Here is a 14,615-nt window from a genome sequence, read left to right on the forward strand (position 1 = left end):
AGATTGGACCAGGCCACATAGCTGACCAAAAGGTCACGGAGCAAAGGCAAACAATATATTAATGGTGTGTTGAAAGACAAAGCATTAGTACAGACATACTGATATGGATTACACCTTTGCTTCCAGTATCTCTCTGATATGGTTTCATAGTAGAGCTTAGTCTGTGCTTGATGCATTCCAGAATTGTATTGACTTCTTACTAATCCACATTCATTCTCTGGCAGGATGAAATCATTCAGAGAAATCAATGAACCTGAGTAATTAAGATGGTCACGGTATTTGGAAGATACTTGTGGCTTCATTCCAACCATCAACTCATTTATAAGAACTGGCAGCCAAGGAGGCTTTGTCGCTCTGCCTCTGTAATCAGCAAAGAAATGTTCCTTCAACAGCATGGTCTGGAGATATTTCAGACAGCAATCAATGCTGTTTTGCCTCAAAACATGATCAAGAACAATGTTAGGATAGAAGGAGAGAGGTTGATGATACAAAATCAGTGCTTCCCTGTCCATAAGAATGTCTACCTTGTTGGATTTGGAAAGGCTGTGTTGGGAATGGCGGCTGCTGTGGAAGAGATCCTGGGAGATCACCTGCTCCAAGGAGTGATCAGCGTTCCTCTTGGAATTCAGAGGATTCTTCGGTTGGCTGGAAAAGAGTAAGTAACAAAAAAATTAGCATGTGGATTTTTCTTTTCGACAAACTAGTAGTTCTAATGAGTTTTCTTTTGACCCTCCCCAACAAACCCAACCAGGGAGGAAGACAAAGCATGAATATCAAACAGTTTTGGGATTGCTTGAACAGCTTAGTTGGTAAATTTGTGCTCCAATGTGAAATGGGATTATACTGACTAGGTTTTTCACAGATTCCGTTTCTGGTCTAGCTGACTTAACTAAGCTGAGCTGGGGGAGGAAAATGGGAGCTACAGTTGGTCTTGGTGCTCCTGGGTTAAGGAGATGAAAACTGAGCTGTTGTTCATGCTGCTGATTCTTATCCAGTGGCTCAAGCTAGAAAATACCAATGTGTGGGGATAGTGAGTGAATAATTTGCCTACACTCACATGACAAATTGAGACTTTGGCATGGTACTGAGGGTGCCTAATACTGATCCTTACCACAACATGAGTCACCACCTTCAGAAGAGGAAGCCCTCCTTGTTCAAACTCCACTGGAGATGCAAGGTCACCTTGTCAAGAAGGTTTTAAATCTGATCCCTACAATGACCTTATCATAAACAGAAACTTAAAACACCATCTTGAGGAAGACCCTAGTACCTGGTATTAATATTATTTCAAAATTGTAAGAAAATAATGGACCATAACTGAAGAGACATAATGGGCCCAGTTTAACTGTGTAAGTGAATGGGTTTTAAGTGAGTTGAAATCTTGCCCAATATCTTTTCAAATTTCTAGTTGATTCCAGATAAATATGTAGCTGATCAAAGCACATTTCAACCAATGGACCCACCTGCTTACTATTAACAGTCATGGTATCAAGCTCCAAAGGACTAAATCCAGCTTACCTGTATGTCTTATCCTCAATCTGACTTGTGTATTACATACACAAATAAGGGTCCATTTACACTACAAGTTTACAACAGTGCAAAGCTGCTTTAGATTTGCAGCAATGCTAAATTAGTATGAGTTAGGTGTTAAGGCTCTGGAGGGATTTTCATTGTGGTCAGGCTTGACTCCTGATTTAGGCTCCACTTACACTAAAACCGCAGTACTGGTGCAAATTGAAACCTCTTCGCAGCGACACTACTGTTGTAGTTTAAACGTATGATAAGATGTTGGAAAATACAGGCGTTACACTGTCTATGTACGGTATGGTAGCATATTATGCTACAGTAGCCATTATGTTATTGGATTAGTAATCCAGAGGCCTGGACTATTGATCTGGAGCCATGATTTCAAATCCCATCACAGCAGCTAGGGAATTCAAAATTCAATTAATTAAAATAAAGTCTTGAATAAAAAGCCAGTACCAGTAATGGTGACCATGAAACTACCAGATTGTTGTAAAAATCCATCTGGTTCATTGGTGTCCTTTAGGGGAAGAGATCTACCTTCCGTACCTGGTCTGCAGATTTGTGACTGCAAACCCACAGCAGTGTTGTTGACTTGTAACTGCTCTCTGAAATGGCCTAGCAAGCTATTCGGTTGTATTCCAGAAGGTGGCTCGCTGCCAGTGTTCCCTTTAGAATGTAGTTGTTGTGCCCAGCCAGTTTTTTTCAATGTGCGGTTCCTTTACTTTTTTTGTATGGCATAGCATGCAGCTAGTTAGCATGGACCAAGACCTGTGCCAGGAACGTTGCTTATCACCCCCTTCTCGAGGGCAGTTAGAGATGGGGCAATAAATGCTGGCCTTTCCAGCAACATCTAAGTTAAACTATCGGGTCCTGCTCTCGTCTGCTAAAACTGCACTGCTTGCTGTTCCATGATCATCCTGGAATGCAACGATAACCCCTGACTTCTTTTCTCTACTGCATGCTGTCTTCTTAAACCCCTCTCCACTGTCCCCTCTATCCTCATCTCCAACAATAAGTGAGAGGAGCTCATGGACTTCACTAAGATCGATACCATCCAATCAGCTGCTTTTGCCACTTCCCTCCCTTCCACTAGTCCATCTGGCCAAACTTCCTCTAAAGCTTCCCGCTGCCCTATCTGTGAACTTGCATCCTTCTCTAGTTTCTCTCCTATCTCCACTCATGCCCTCTCCAAGCTCATCTTGTACATGAGACTCACCTCCTGCTCCCTTGACCCTATTCCCACTAAACTGCTGACCATCCAACTTTCCCTCCTGGTCTCAATGTTAGCCAATATTGTTAACAGTTCTCTCCAGGTGTTCCCTCTCGCCTTTAAATCTGCCGTCATCACCCCTGTCCTCAAAAAAACTAACCTGACCCCACCTTCCTTGGAAATTATCATCCCATCTCCAACCTCCCTTTTCTCTCCAAAGTCCTTGAACATAATATCGCTTCTCAAGTCTGTGCCCTACGTTCTCAGAGCTCCATGTTTGAATCCCTCAAATCAGGTTTCCGCCCGTGCCACATATGACATCCTATGTGACTGTGACAAAGGTAAACTTTGTCTCTGGTCCCACTTCATCGTCCTTCTTGACGTGTCTGCAGCCTTTGACAAGGTTGACCACACCATCCTCCTCCAAAGCCTCTCCACAGTCATCCAGCTGAGTGGGACTGATTTCACCTGGTTCCATTCTTATCTATCTAATCGTATCCAGAGAATCACTGCAATGGCTTCTCTTGCTGCTCCATCACTGTTACCTCTGGTGTCCCCCAAGGATCTATCCTTGGCCCCCTCCTACTTCTCATCTAAATGCTGCCCCTCAGCGACATCGCCTGAAAGCACAGCGTTAGTTTTCACATGTATGCTGGCAACACCAGCCCTACCTCAGCACCACTTCTCTCGACTCCTCCACTGTTGCTAAATTATCAGACAGCTTATCCAACATCCAGTACTGGATGAGCAGAAATTTCCTTCAATTAAATATTGGGAAGGTTGAAGCCATTGTTTTCGGTCCTTGCTGCAAACACCGTTCCCTAGCTTCTGTCTCCATCACTGTTGCAGGCAACAGTCTGAGATTAAACCAGCCTGTTCGCAACCTTGGTGTCTTATTTGACCCTGAGATGAGCTTCCAACCTCATATTCGCGTCATTACTAAGACCGCCTATTTCCACCTTCCTAACATTGCCCGAATTTGCCCCTATCTCAGCTCATTTCTTACTAAAACCCTCATTCATACCTTCGTTACCTCTAGACTTGACTATTCCAATGCGCTCCTGACTGATCTCCCACATTCTACCCTATATAAACTTGAGGTCATCCAAAACTCTGCTGCTCGTGTCTTAACTCGTACCAATTCCCACTCACCTATCACCTCTGTGCTTGCTGACCTACATTGGTCAGTCAAGCAATGTCTTGATTTTAAAATTCTCATCCCTGTTTTCAAATCCCTCCATGGCCTCACCTGTTCTTATCTCTGTAATGTCCTCCAGCCCCACAACCCTCTGATATTCTGCGTTCCTCTAATTCTTTCCCCTTGAGCATCCCCGATTTTAATTACTCCACCATCGGTGGCCGTGCCTTCAACTCCTAGGCCCTAAACTCTGGAATTCCCTCCCTACACCTCTCCACCTCACTTTCCTCCTTTAAAACTTACCACTTTGACCAAGCTTTTGGTCATCTGCCCTAATATCTCCTTATGTGGCTCGGTGTCATATTTTGTTTTATAATGCTCCGTGAAGTGTCTATAGATATTTTATTGCATTAAAGATGCCTTATAAATATAAGTTGTTGTTAAAGCCTTATAACTACACAAGAGCAAAACCTATACCAACTAGTGCTCTACTGTATTGGATTTGTACAACAAGATGAAGAATAACAGAGCAAGGCTTCCCCAATGGTTCTGTGAATTTGTCAACTTACACAGAATTTGTCATTTGGGTTTGATCCCCACTCTGTGCTGAATTTGATGATCTCAACCATGCCAGTAGTAAGAGTGCGACTGGGCTAGTCGGAAATCAATGAGGGTCGCCAGTCATGATGTTGCGTTGCCCAACTTGAAGCACATACGTCTGGACATCAGATTAGGGCAAAATTAATCATAGTTGTGATGCCCTCCATGGTTCAATAAGCACCAGCAAGGATCAAATCTTAAAGATGGCTACCTGGGCAATGTACTTGTGGACAACAAATTGTATGCAAGAAGAAATTGAAGCCTTCATGAAAGGGGAGGAAATCTGTTGATGAAAGAAACAATTCAAAAATGGATTTGCATTGCAAATGTATGAAAAGAAGTGGTGCAGTTGGTCAATGTATTCTGTATTGTCTCCACTGCTTAACTGCTTCATTCCTGATAACTCCACAGGGACATGCTTTTAAGACCTCAGACAAAAATACAAGCAATGGAAGGAGCCAGACATAACCTCCCCGATGAGAATGCTTTAAAGGCAGCAAACAGCATCCGTCTCTTAGCAGAAGGACTTACCGCAGATGACCTACTCTTCGTGCTTATCTCAGGTACGAAATTACTTGTCTCATCCTTATAGCGAATCTGCCATAAAGATTGTGTTTAGCATAGATCAATACCCACTAATCCTATTGGGGGCTCAAGGCCCTAATGTTGTAAAAGTTTTAAAATGCAAAGTGACTCCTGACAATGCAGCCCAGCGCTGATGTCATCAGAGAGCTCCAGCTTCGCACATGGACAGAACGAACTCTTACTATCAGTATGGTGCTGCGCATGCGCAGCCTATTTAGCACTTGGTTTGCCAGGACTAATTCACGCATGTGCATGAAAATGTCATCACATACTGCAACGTCTGCTTGCCGCTCGCTTCCCACCTTGCCCCGGCACAGGTGGACCATCGAGCTCGAGCTGAGCAGCAGCAGCTCTTGACTTCCAATTCTCAAACTGCCATGGCAGGATTCGAACTTATGGCCTCTGGGTTTATGTAACAGAACTACGACTGAGTGCTGCAGTTGGTGGCACTTCCTGTATATATGGTTTTCCAGGACACATGAAAAGTTGTGGAGTTCCTACAAGGTATAGGATGTGTATGCAACCATCCCAGTTGTCCTACCATGATAACTTCCAGTTAGTTAAAATTGTTTGTTTAGTTTCAAGGTTATTTAACTGCTTAGCCAACACTAAAACACTCACCAATTAACTAAACTAACTTCACACTAACCACCAAATACTCATCCATAATGCCTCAGGTCCCGCCCTCTCCGCTGGTTGTGGCATTGCTTTGCCAATGTTTGGCTGTAGACAGCTGTGGAAGAGTATCTGAAGTAACTGAAACACTGAATATAATTTCCTTTCCGTGCGGATATGGTTGTTTTCCAATCAGCGTACTCTTGATGCACTACACATTTGCAAAATCACAGACACAAACTTACATAAGAAGATCGAGAGCAAAAAAAGCCAGTCAGTCCACCAAACCACTCCATCTAGAATCTGCATTTAATTAATCTAACATGGACTTTCTTCCCAAACTACCTGATAATCCTCCCTCTACAATGGGGAACATTGATTTCCATCCTCTACCTTTTCTGGAAAAAGAAAACCAAGCATTCTTGTTAAATATCTTTTAAAACCATAATTACAATTCTCAACAGGTTTCAACCCTTCTAAAAGGTGCCAATCAACCACAAGGTAACTTCAGTGTGAGTTCACATGCCCACTTGTTTTTGAGGGGATTTTTTTTTCCAGTCGCTATCCTAGCTTGTGTGAACTATATGTTTAAACTTGCATTATATCATGCAGTGGTATTGTGCTGCAGACTTGGTATGCTCATGTTGATCATAATTTTTTTTTAATGTTTCTTTAGGAGGGGGGTCAGCTTTATTGCCAGCTCCAATCCCCCCTGTCACTTTGGAGGAAAAACAATGCTTGACTAAACAACTTGCTGCTAAGGGGGCAACGATTCAGGAACTCAACACAGTCCGCAAGACTCTCTCTCTGTTGAAGGGTGGTGGTTTGGCTCAAGCTGCCTATCCTGCGCAGGTCTGTATCCTTTTTCTGTTTCTTGACTGAAACTTTGTTGATTATGAAACTTTGAATGAGATTACACTCAAGTGCTAGCATTAATCCATGTTAGTGTCAACCATGACTTAGTTATAGCACTTAGCCTCTGAGCCAGAAGATTATCGGTTCAAGTCCCGCTTCAGAGACTTGAGCATATAATTCAGGCTGACACGATGGGCCGAAGGGCCTGTTTCTGTGCTGTATAACTCTATGACTCTATTACACCCCAGTGCAGAACTGAGGCAGTGCCGCATTGTCAGAGGTCCCGTCTTTCGAATGAGAAGTTGACGTAATAGATCCCTGTCTCTTCTGCTCATTACAATCTCAATTACTAGCAATGTACCCTCTCTTACTGAATATCTCCTCACTCAGGAAGTAGTCAAGTTCTCCATTTAAAGGACTACATGTTCAGATAGTCTGTTTCAGAGCAGTAATTCCTTGCAAAAATAAAACGTCCTAGATTCTTTACCATCATTTGGATACGCACATCCCCTAGTCCCACCAGTTCAAGTAAGCTATCCAGCTTGACTCATCATTTTAAAAACTTTACCAAGTACCTTCTATGTCTTTGTTTCTGTCAGAGATAACCCAAACTCATGGAAAAAGAGCCTTTAGGTTAGTTACCATTTCGGCACCCTAATCCAGAAGCACAATTTTCTTCATGTTCAGTTTTGACCTCTGTACATGGTATATCAAGTATAGACATAACAATGTCTTATACAGTCTATTATATAGTGTCTTAAACTCAATAGTACTAACTATACACCTGTAGTCACCTCCCACTGTTTTGAAATTATGAAGAATAGGAACTGACATTGTTAGCCTATTTTCTCCCTCCTCCCCTAAAGACACCAAGTCATACTCTGGTACAGTCCTGAGTGCTGACTACCTTCTAATGGTCATTCACTATGGGTGAACCTGGGCAATACATTTGAACAGGGTATTTGATCAGGTAAATCAATGTAGCTGAGCACAGTCTTGCACTTTGTAGCAATCATTGGGTATACTTCCTGCAAGGGTCACCTAGGTGGCAGTCAAGAACAGCGGCACAGACTTGTTTACTCCTTCATAATTTAAACCATGCTGAGCTGACTTGTAGCCCTTCTGCCTCTTTACTAACACCACATACCTCAGGAATCATAATTGAGGCATTCTGGAATGTATGACGCAGTTCCATACCATGTCGTGTGTTCACCCACTTAGCTTAATGATGTCTGTGTTGATGGATTATGACTGATTTAATTACAGCAAATCTAGTAAGCAACAAAATATTTTTTATATTTATATATACTCAGTAAATATGTTAACTCAAAAAGCATTTATTGCCCATCCCTAATTTCCCTTCAGAAGGTGGTGGTGAGCTGCCTTCTTGAACTGCTGCAGTCCATGTGGTGTAGGTACACCCACAGAGCTGTTAGGAAGGGAGTTTCAGGATTTTGACCCAGCGACAGTGAAGGAATGGTGATATAGTTCCAGGTCAGGAGAGTGCGTGGCTTGGAGGGGAACTTGCAGGTGGTGGTGTTCCTATGCATCTGCTGCCCTTAGCCTTCTAGGTGATAGAGATTGCAGGTTTGGAAGGGGCTGTTCTAAGGAGCCTTGTTGAGCTGCTGCAGTGCATCTTCTGGATGGTACACACTGCTGCCACTGTCGGTGGTGGAAGGAGTGAATGTTGAAAGTGGTAGATGGGGTGACAATCAAGCAGGCTGCATCTAATCTCTTTAATTATATTCAGTAAAATGTTGTCAACAGAAAGCTAATGATACGACAGGTAGTTGTACTAATAATTGATATTTATATTTATTTATATTTAGAGATACAGCACTGAAACAGGCCCTTCGGCCCACCGAGTCTGTGCCGACCAACAACTACCCATTTATACTAATCCTACATTAACCCCATATTCTCTACCACATCCCCACCATTCTCCTACCACCTACTTACACTAGGGGCAATTTACAATGGCCAATTTACCTATCAACCTGCAAGTCTTTGGAGGTGGGAGGAAACCGGAGCACCCGGCGAAAACCCACGCAGACACAGGGAGAACTTGCAAACTCCGCACAGGCAGTACCCAGAATCAAACCCGGGTCCCTGGAGCTGTGAGGCTGCGGTGCTAACCACTGCGCCACTGTGATCATCTTTGGAGTTAGGAGATAAAACTAGGTGGGAATGTAAGTTGTGAGGAGGATGCAAGGAAGCTTCAAGGGGACTTGGACAGGCTAAGTGAATGGGCAAGAATATGGCAGATGGAATATAATGTGAATAAGTGTGAAGTTATCCACTTTGGCAGTAAAAAAACAGAAAGACATTTCCTAAATGGTGAGAGTTTGGGAAGTGTTCATGTCCAAAGGGACCTGGGTGTCCTTGTTCATGAGTTACTAAAAGCTAGCATGCAGGTGCTGCAAGCATTAGGAAGGTCAATGGTATGTTGACTTGCATCGCAAAGGGTTTTGAGTGCAGGAGTAAAGAAGTCTTGCTGCAATTGTATAGAGCCTTGGCAAGACTGCACCTGGCGAATAGTGTACAGTTTTGGTCGTCTCATCTAGGGAAGGGTGTACTTGCATTAGAGGGAGTGCAACCACCCTGGGATGGTGGGATTGTCTTATGAGAGATTGAGGAAACTGAGTCTGTATTCTCTAGAGTTTAGAAGAATGAGAGATGATCTCACTGAAACTTACAAAATTCTTACAGGGCATGGCAGGGTGGTTGTAGATAGGATGTTTTCCCTGGCTGGTGAGTCTAGAACCAGGGACAATAGTCTCAGAATAAACGGTAGGCCATTTAAGACTGAGATGAGGAGGAATTTATTTCCTCAGAGGGCGGTGAATCTGTGAAATTCTCTACCCCAGAGGGCTGTGGAAGCTCAATCATTCAGCATGTTCAAGACAGAAATCGATGGATATCTGGATACTAATGACATAAAGGGATATGGGGATAGCACAGGAAAGTGGCGTTAAGGTAGATGATCAGCCAAGATCTAATTGAATGGCAGTGCAGGCTTGATGAAATGAATGGCCTACTCCTGCTGCCATGTTCCTATGACTCTAAATACAAGCTTATTTAAACAGAAGGCTTGTATTAGTGTTGTAATCAGTTCGACTGTACAAAAAATTGAAATGGAGAAAATTGAATTGAAAACATGTTCCTTTATTTGACAGGTGGTGAGTCTCATCATGTCTGATGTTATTGGAGACCATTTGGAGTTTGTAGCCAGTGGCCCCACTGTACCTAACTCACAAAGTAAAGAGGACTGTCACAAGGTTCTGGCAAAGTATAACCTGGTATTTTCCATGCCAGAATCTGTAAAAGAAGTTCTGTCTCAGCCCAGCATGAGAATGAACCAAGAGGAAATCGGAGATTTTGCTCACGTTTGTAATTTTATTGTGGGGTCAAATGCAATTGCCTTAGAGGAAGCAAAACACAAATCAGAAAGCTTGGGTTATAACACTTCTGTCCTGTCTACAGTGGTGAGTGGAGATGTCAGGACTGTGGCCAGCTTGTACAGTCTTTTGATTAGATATGTGTGTTCAGTTCAGGCAGCTGCCAGTTCAAAATGTGTACATGCAAGCAAACTGAAAGATGAGATCCTGCAGATGGTTGCAAACATGGGGCTTCCTGACTTCCAACTAGACAGCTGTTTGGAGCTGTTGGAGGACGCGCAGAGTTCCAGGAAACCAATATGCCTTCTGGCAGGGGGTGAAACTACAGTTCGGCTCCAAGGCAAAGGTAAAGGGGGTCGAAATCAGGAGCTGGCCTTGCATGTCGCCTTGGAACTACACTGTGCAAAATCCAAGAATCCACAGGATCCCCTTACAAAGCATGAAGTTGTTTTTCTTAGTGGCGGGACTGACGGACAAGATGGGCCTACTGAAGCAGCTGGTGCATTCGCTTACACTGAACTGGTTGATAAGGCCTTCAGTGAAGGTCTCAACATAGAGGACTTTCTAAACAACAATGACTCCTTCACCTTCTTTAGCAACTTCAATAATGGAACTGATCTAATTGTAACAGGCCTGACAAGCACTAATGTCATGGATGTGCAGGCAATTATTATTCACCCCAAGGAAATTTAAGTAAACATTAGCCTTTAGCTAGGAGGAGGAGACAAATGCAGAAAATAAAGTTTTTCATTTCTCTAATACTCGGGTTCCATATACAAGAGACATACTTTTGTCCTGTATTTTTTTGTTTTGTCAATCCTATTAGTGCTACATTGTGTGAAAGAGTGTAGAAGAAACACTTCTATTCTCCCTCAGTCATTAGTAGTATTGGAAAGGAAACGGGGACGTCTATATGGCTTTGACATGTTGAACATTGGCATTACAAGTTCATGCACAATCTTTGAATCAGATATGCCACAGGTTAACAGCACATCCAAGGCATTTTGGGGGCAATTATGCATATTCATCAAACAAATCTGTTTAAATTAAATAGTCAAGGATTCCTCTCAATGGGTTAGGCGATCTCAAATGAAATTTGTGCCATTGCCTGCATTTTGCAATGCAAGCCATGACTGCAATTCTTTTTGGAATTTCAGGGGTTTGATCCCTGGAATTTATATTTACAATCAACAAAGTGAACAATGGTAGCCCAAAAGCAGACTATTTGCCAATCATTCTTGGTACATGGCATTCGGGAACACCTTTGCAAGCAGCATAGTTCCTTGCAAAACAGGGATGAATACACTCTGTCATATGATATTCGGATAGACCAGGAAGGACCCAGATTCAGGCTGGAATTTTACAGTGGCTGGACAGGAGCCATCCACCGACTGAAACGTCGGTGGCGATCCCGCCTCTGCCGGGCCTGGGGATCCAGACCAAATTTTAAGGTCCACAGGCCCTGAATTGGTCTTAGGCAGGATCTCCACCTCATTGATGCAGGAAGTCCTGCCTAATGGAGCTGCTGGCCAATCAGCGGGCTGGCAGCTCATAGTCGCAGCAGCGCCACTGGGAGTGGTGGCCACTGCTGGGACTGCAAGCCAGCTGAAGACTGAAGATGTTGGGGAGCCCTGGAGAATGGATACTTTTTGGGGGTCCCACCGGGGGCAATCAGTTGGGCCCCAGAGAGGCAAGGGGGTTCAATAGGGGGCCGAGGGGCATGTTGGGCATTGGGGGGCAGTTGGGCCCGATCAAGAGTGCCCCCCCCCCCAGGCTGTCAGAAGGCCACCTACCTTTGTCAGGCTGCTTTTCCGAGGCCTCAGCCAGCCGCCTGCCTGCCAACCATAAAATCCTCAAAGTGGCAGTTAATTGGCCACTTAAGGGCCTAGGACGGGCAGGCCATTTCATGGCAGGAGCAGGTCAGGAAGGGCACGCCCCTGAGCCTCCCGCTCCATTTTATGCCACCAACCCACTCTTTGTGGGGGCAGAAGGGCGTAAAATTCCGGCCTCAATCTCTGGTCTTAACTTATTAACCATTCTTGGCTGCGGGTCTACAATTGGGATTAGCATCCTTCAATTGGTTTCCCAACTTTAACTACCATCAGTGACCCCTGCTGAAAGTGTATACATGTAAACAGGACACAAGTGGACCTGAATGAAAGAAGAGCTCACTAGTCCTCATTATCCACGTCACATGTAAAGACGGGCTGCTGGTGCAGGTGGAACCATATCTCAGCACAACTTCACTAAGTCAGCAACCTCAGAAGAGAATGGTGAAGGGCAAGAAATTAGAAAAAAAATAGGGTAGAAATGAAAAAATATGCAAATAAAATAACCCAAGACAAAATGTAAAGGCTAAACAATAAAAAGTTAATTTAAGTTTAAAAACTTTATTAGGCAAAACTTTAAACAGCACAACCCAGTAAACTAAATCAATTTTAAACTTTTGGTAAAGACAATATTCATAATGCAACCAGTAAACATTGCCATCATAGTTATAATGTACATTTATTTACACAACTGCAAAATACAGGAAACCACCTATATATGATTTAAAGGAATAATGCAATCTTGCAAAAGGACAGTTCTTGTTCTGTAAACAGATGTAGTATCCATGATAGGTATGGCAACTTTTTACTGGTCAGATTGGTTCATTCTGTGTCCAATAACAACAGCATATGGGATCTTGAAGTGGCAATGTTAATAACTTAACAGTGCAAAAGACAGAATCTCCATCACAGCAGCAGTGCTGTTACAGCACATGGACTTGTCCATGTGTTTAAGAATTCCACATAGCTGTCATACAAGAAAAATACTATATTGCAGGGTGAAACTTTTGTATAGTTTATTAAATTGAGAATTTTATAGCATTACAAAATCACAGGTATTATTTAATAGCAGTCCAATAATTGTTGTACAATGTATTAGGTTAATAATGCTGACCCACTTCTATAGATATGTTATTCGCATGTGACATAGTAGGTGACAGGACAAAGACCAAAGTCTCATGAGGTTGACTGTTGGCCGTCTAAAGTGCAGAAGTATTAACAAAAAAGGAAAATTTTAAAGAATCTGTTTGAATTGCTTTTCATTAATCTTCAGCATATGATGGTGTTAGGAAATGTAAATGATCGCAAAATGATCAATTTAAAAAGAACTATTAGGCAACATGGGTTCCTAGAAAAACCAGCATTGAAAACCTGTTGCTGCCATAATAAGTTTACATATTAGCCTGTTAATGCACACATATACAATGCGATTTTCATTAATTTTTAAAATAAATTTGCAGCACCAAAATAATCACATCATTGTGCACTTTATTTACAAAATTTAATCTTGCAAGGCCAGTTATCATAAAAGGCTGACCAATGTAATCCAACAGTAACAGATTATCTAAAAGTTAGTGCTAGTAACAGTCTTTATTGAGCAGGTTTCACAGTTCAGCAATTATCAAAACCAATGCATCTGATGACTGGAATTCCAACCCAACTTCAAAGTAATTGTAAACAGACAGGTGTGCACAGTAGTGCAAATGACACTTCTAAGTTTTAATAAATGGCCCAATTCTTTCAAATGTTAAATGAAATCGATGAGAAGATGGAGTTCACAAACAAATATGGAGAGAACTTAGCTTCCATATAAAAGGATGTGCAGGTACACATTAGTAATTTAGATACTATAAACTAATTAGAAATAGAGATGTCACAAAAATGTGGTGAAATTGGTGCAGTTAATGTTTATAAAAGTGAGAATTATAGATATTTTACATTAAAAAATTATCAAAGGCATTACTTAATGTAAATCAATGGTTACTCAAAATAGCAAAACTATAGGAAGCTTTCAGTCCAGTAAATTGCTCTACAATATATTAGGTTAATGATGATGACCCAGTTGTACAAATTTGTAATTCCCTTTTGATATAGTCGGCGACGAGGAGCAAAGTCTCATGAGTTTGACTCTGTTGGTCAGCAAAAGTATTATTGAAAATGGAAAATTTTAAGAATCCACTTAAATTCTTTTCCAATATGGTTTGTTCACATAACAAATTTATGATAGAAAGGCAGACTTCTAAGTAATGGAACATTTCCCTCCCAATTGTGTCTTTTTAAAATTTATTAAGGGGGCTGACTATTTACCCCAATTCTTTTGAAAAGTTGCTCATTTTTATATCACCTAACCAAATTTGTACAAATATTTCTTCTGAATTCAGGGATCAACCTACAAATGATTTTCATTTTATTCAATTGTTAGCCAGTGATGTTTATTCTCAGCAGACATAACACAAGTTTTGTTCTTTTTAGTTTGGGAGTGGAGCCAAAAACAAAATAGAAAACTATAGAGCAGCTGTCAGTTTATTATTGTCACCCAAACCCTGAGACAAGATTATAGTCTTAAAATACCTTATGCTATTATGCTGTGATCAGTTTTAAGTCTTCCTTTTGGCAAAGGCAGCATTTAGTGCACACGCCAAGAGTGCTGTGTCAGTATGTGATGACACCTGGTTAAAATTAAAATTAATAGCCATATTATCTGGAAGCATGTTTAATAGCCCAAACTACTAGATTCCTAGCCTTTGCCACGAAGCAATGGGGAAGTACTATACATGTGGGATGTAGTCCTACCAGAATGCTTAAAACAAAAATTTCTGATGGAGCATCATTCCTGTGTCACTCACACACAACTGGTT

The 14,615-nt window shown here is 42.0% G+C and overlaps 1 protein-coding gene across 3 annotated transcripts in view; it reads left to right on the forward strand.

The window, feature by feature from the left end:
* The window catches only part of glyctk (glycerate kinase), a 19,553-nt gene extending 8,864 nt beyond the window's left edge, over positions 1–10,689 (forward strand). For all 3 annotated transcript variants that reach the window (XM_068052065.1, XM_068052063.1, XM_068052064.1), the window contains exons 3-6: positions 225–655; positions 4,887–5,038; positions 6,352–6,527; positions 9,707–10,689. In XM_068052065.1, the coding sequence (XP_067908166.1) occupies positions 267–655; positions 4,887–5,038; positions 6,352–6,527; positions 9,707–10,621 (1,632 nt within the window). In that variant the 5' untranslated portion in view covers positions 225–266 and the 3' untranslated portion in view covers positions 10,622–10,689. The remainder of the gene's footprint in view (positions 1–224; positions 656–4,886; positions 5,039–6,351; positions 6,528–9,706) is intronic.
* The last annotated feature ends 3,926 nt before the right edge of the window (positions 10,690–14,615 follow it).

This window comes from Heterodontus francisci, chromosome 19 (genome assembly GCF_036365525.1).
Source record: "Heterodontus francisci isolate sHetFra1 chromosome 19, sHetFra1.hap1, whole genome shotgun sequence".
NCBI lineage: Eukaryota > Metazoa > Chordata > Chondrichthyes > Heterodontiformes > Heterodontidae > Heterodontus > Heterodontus francisci.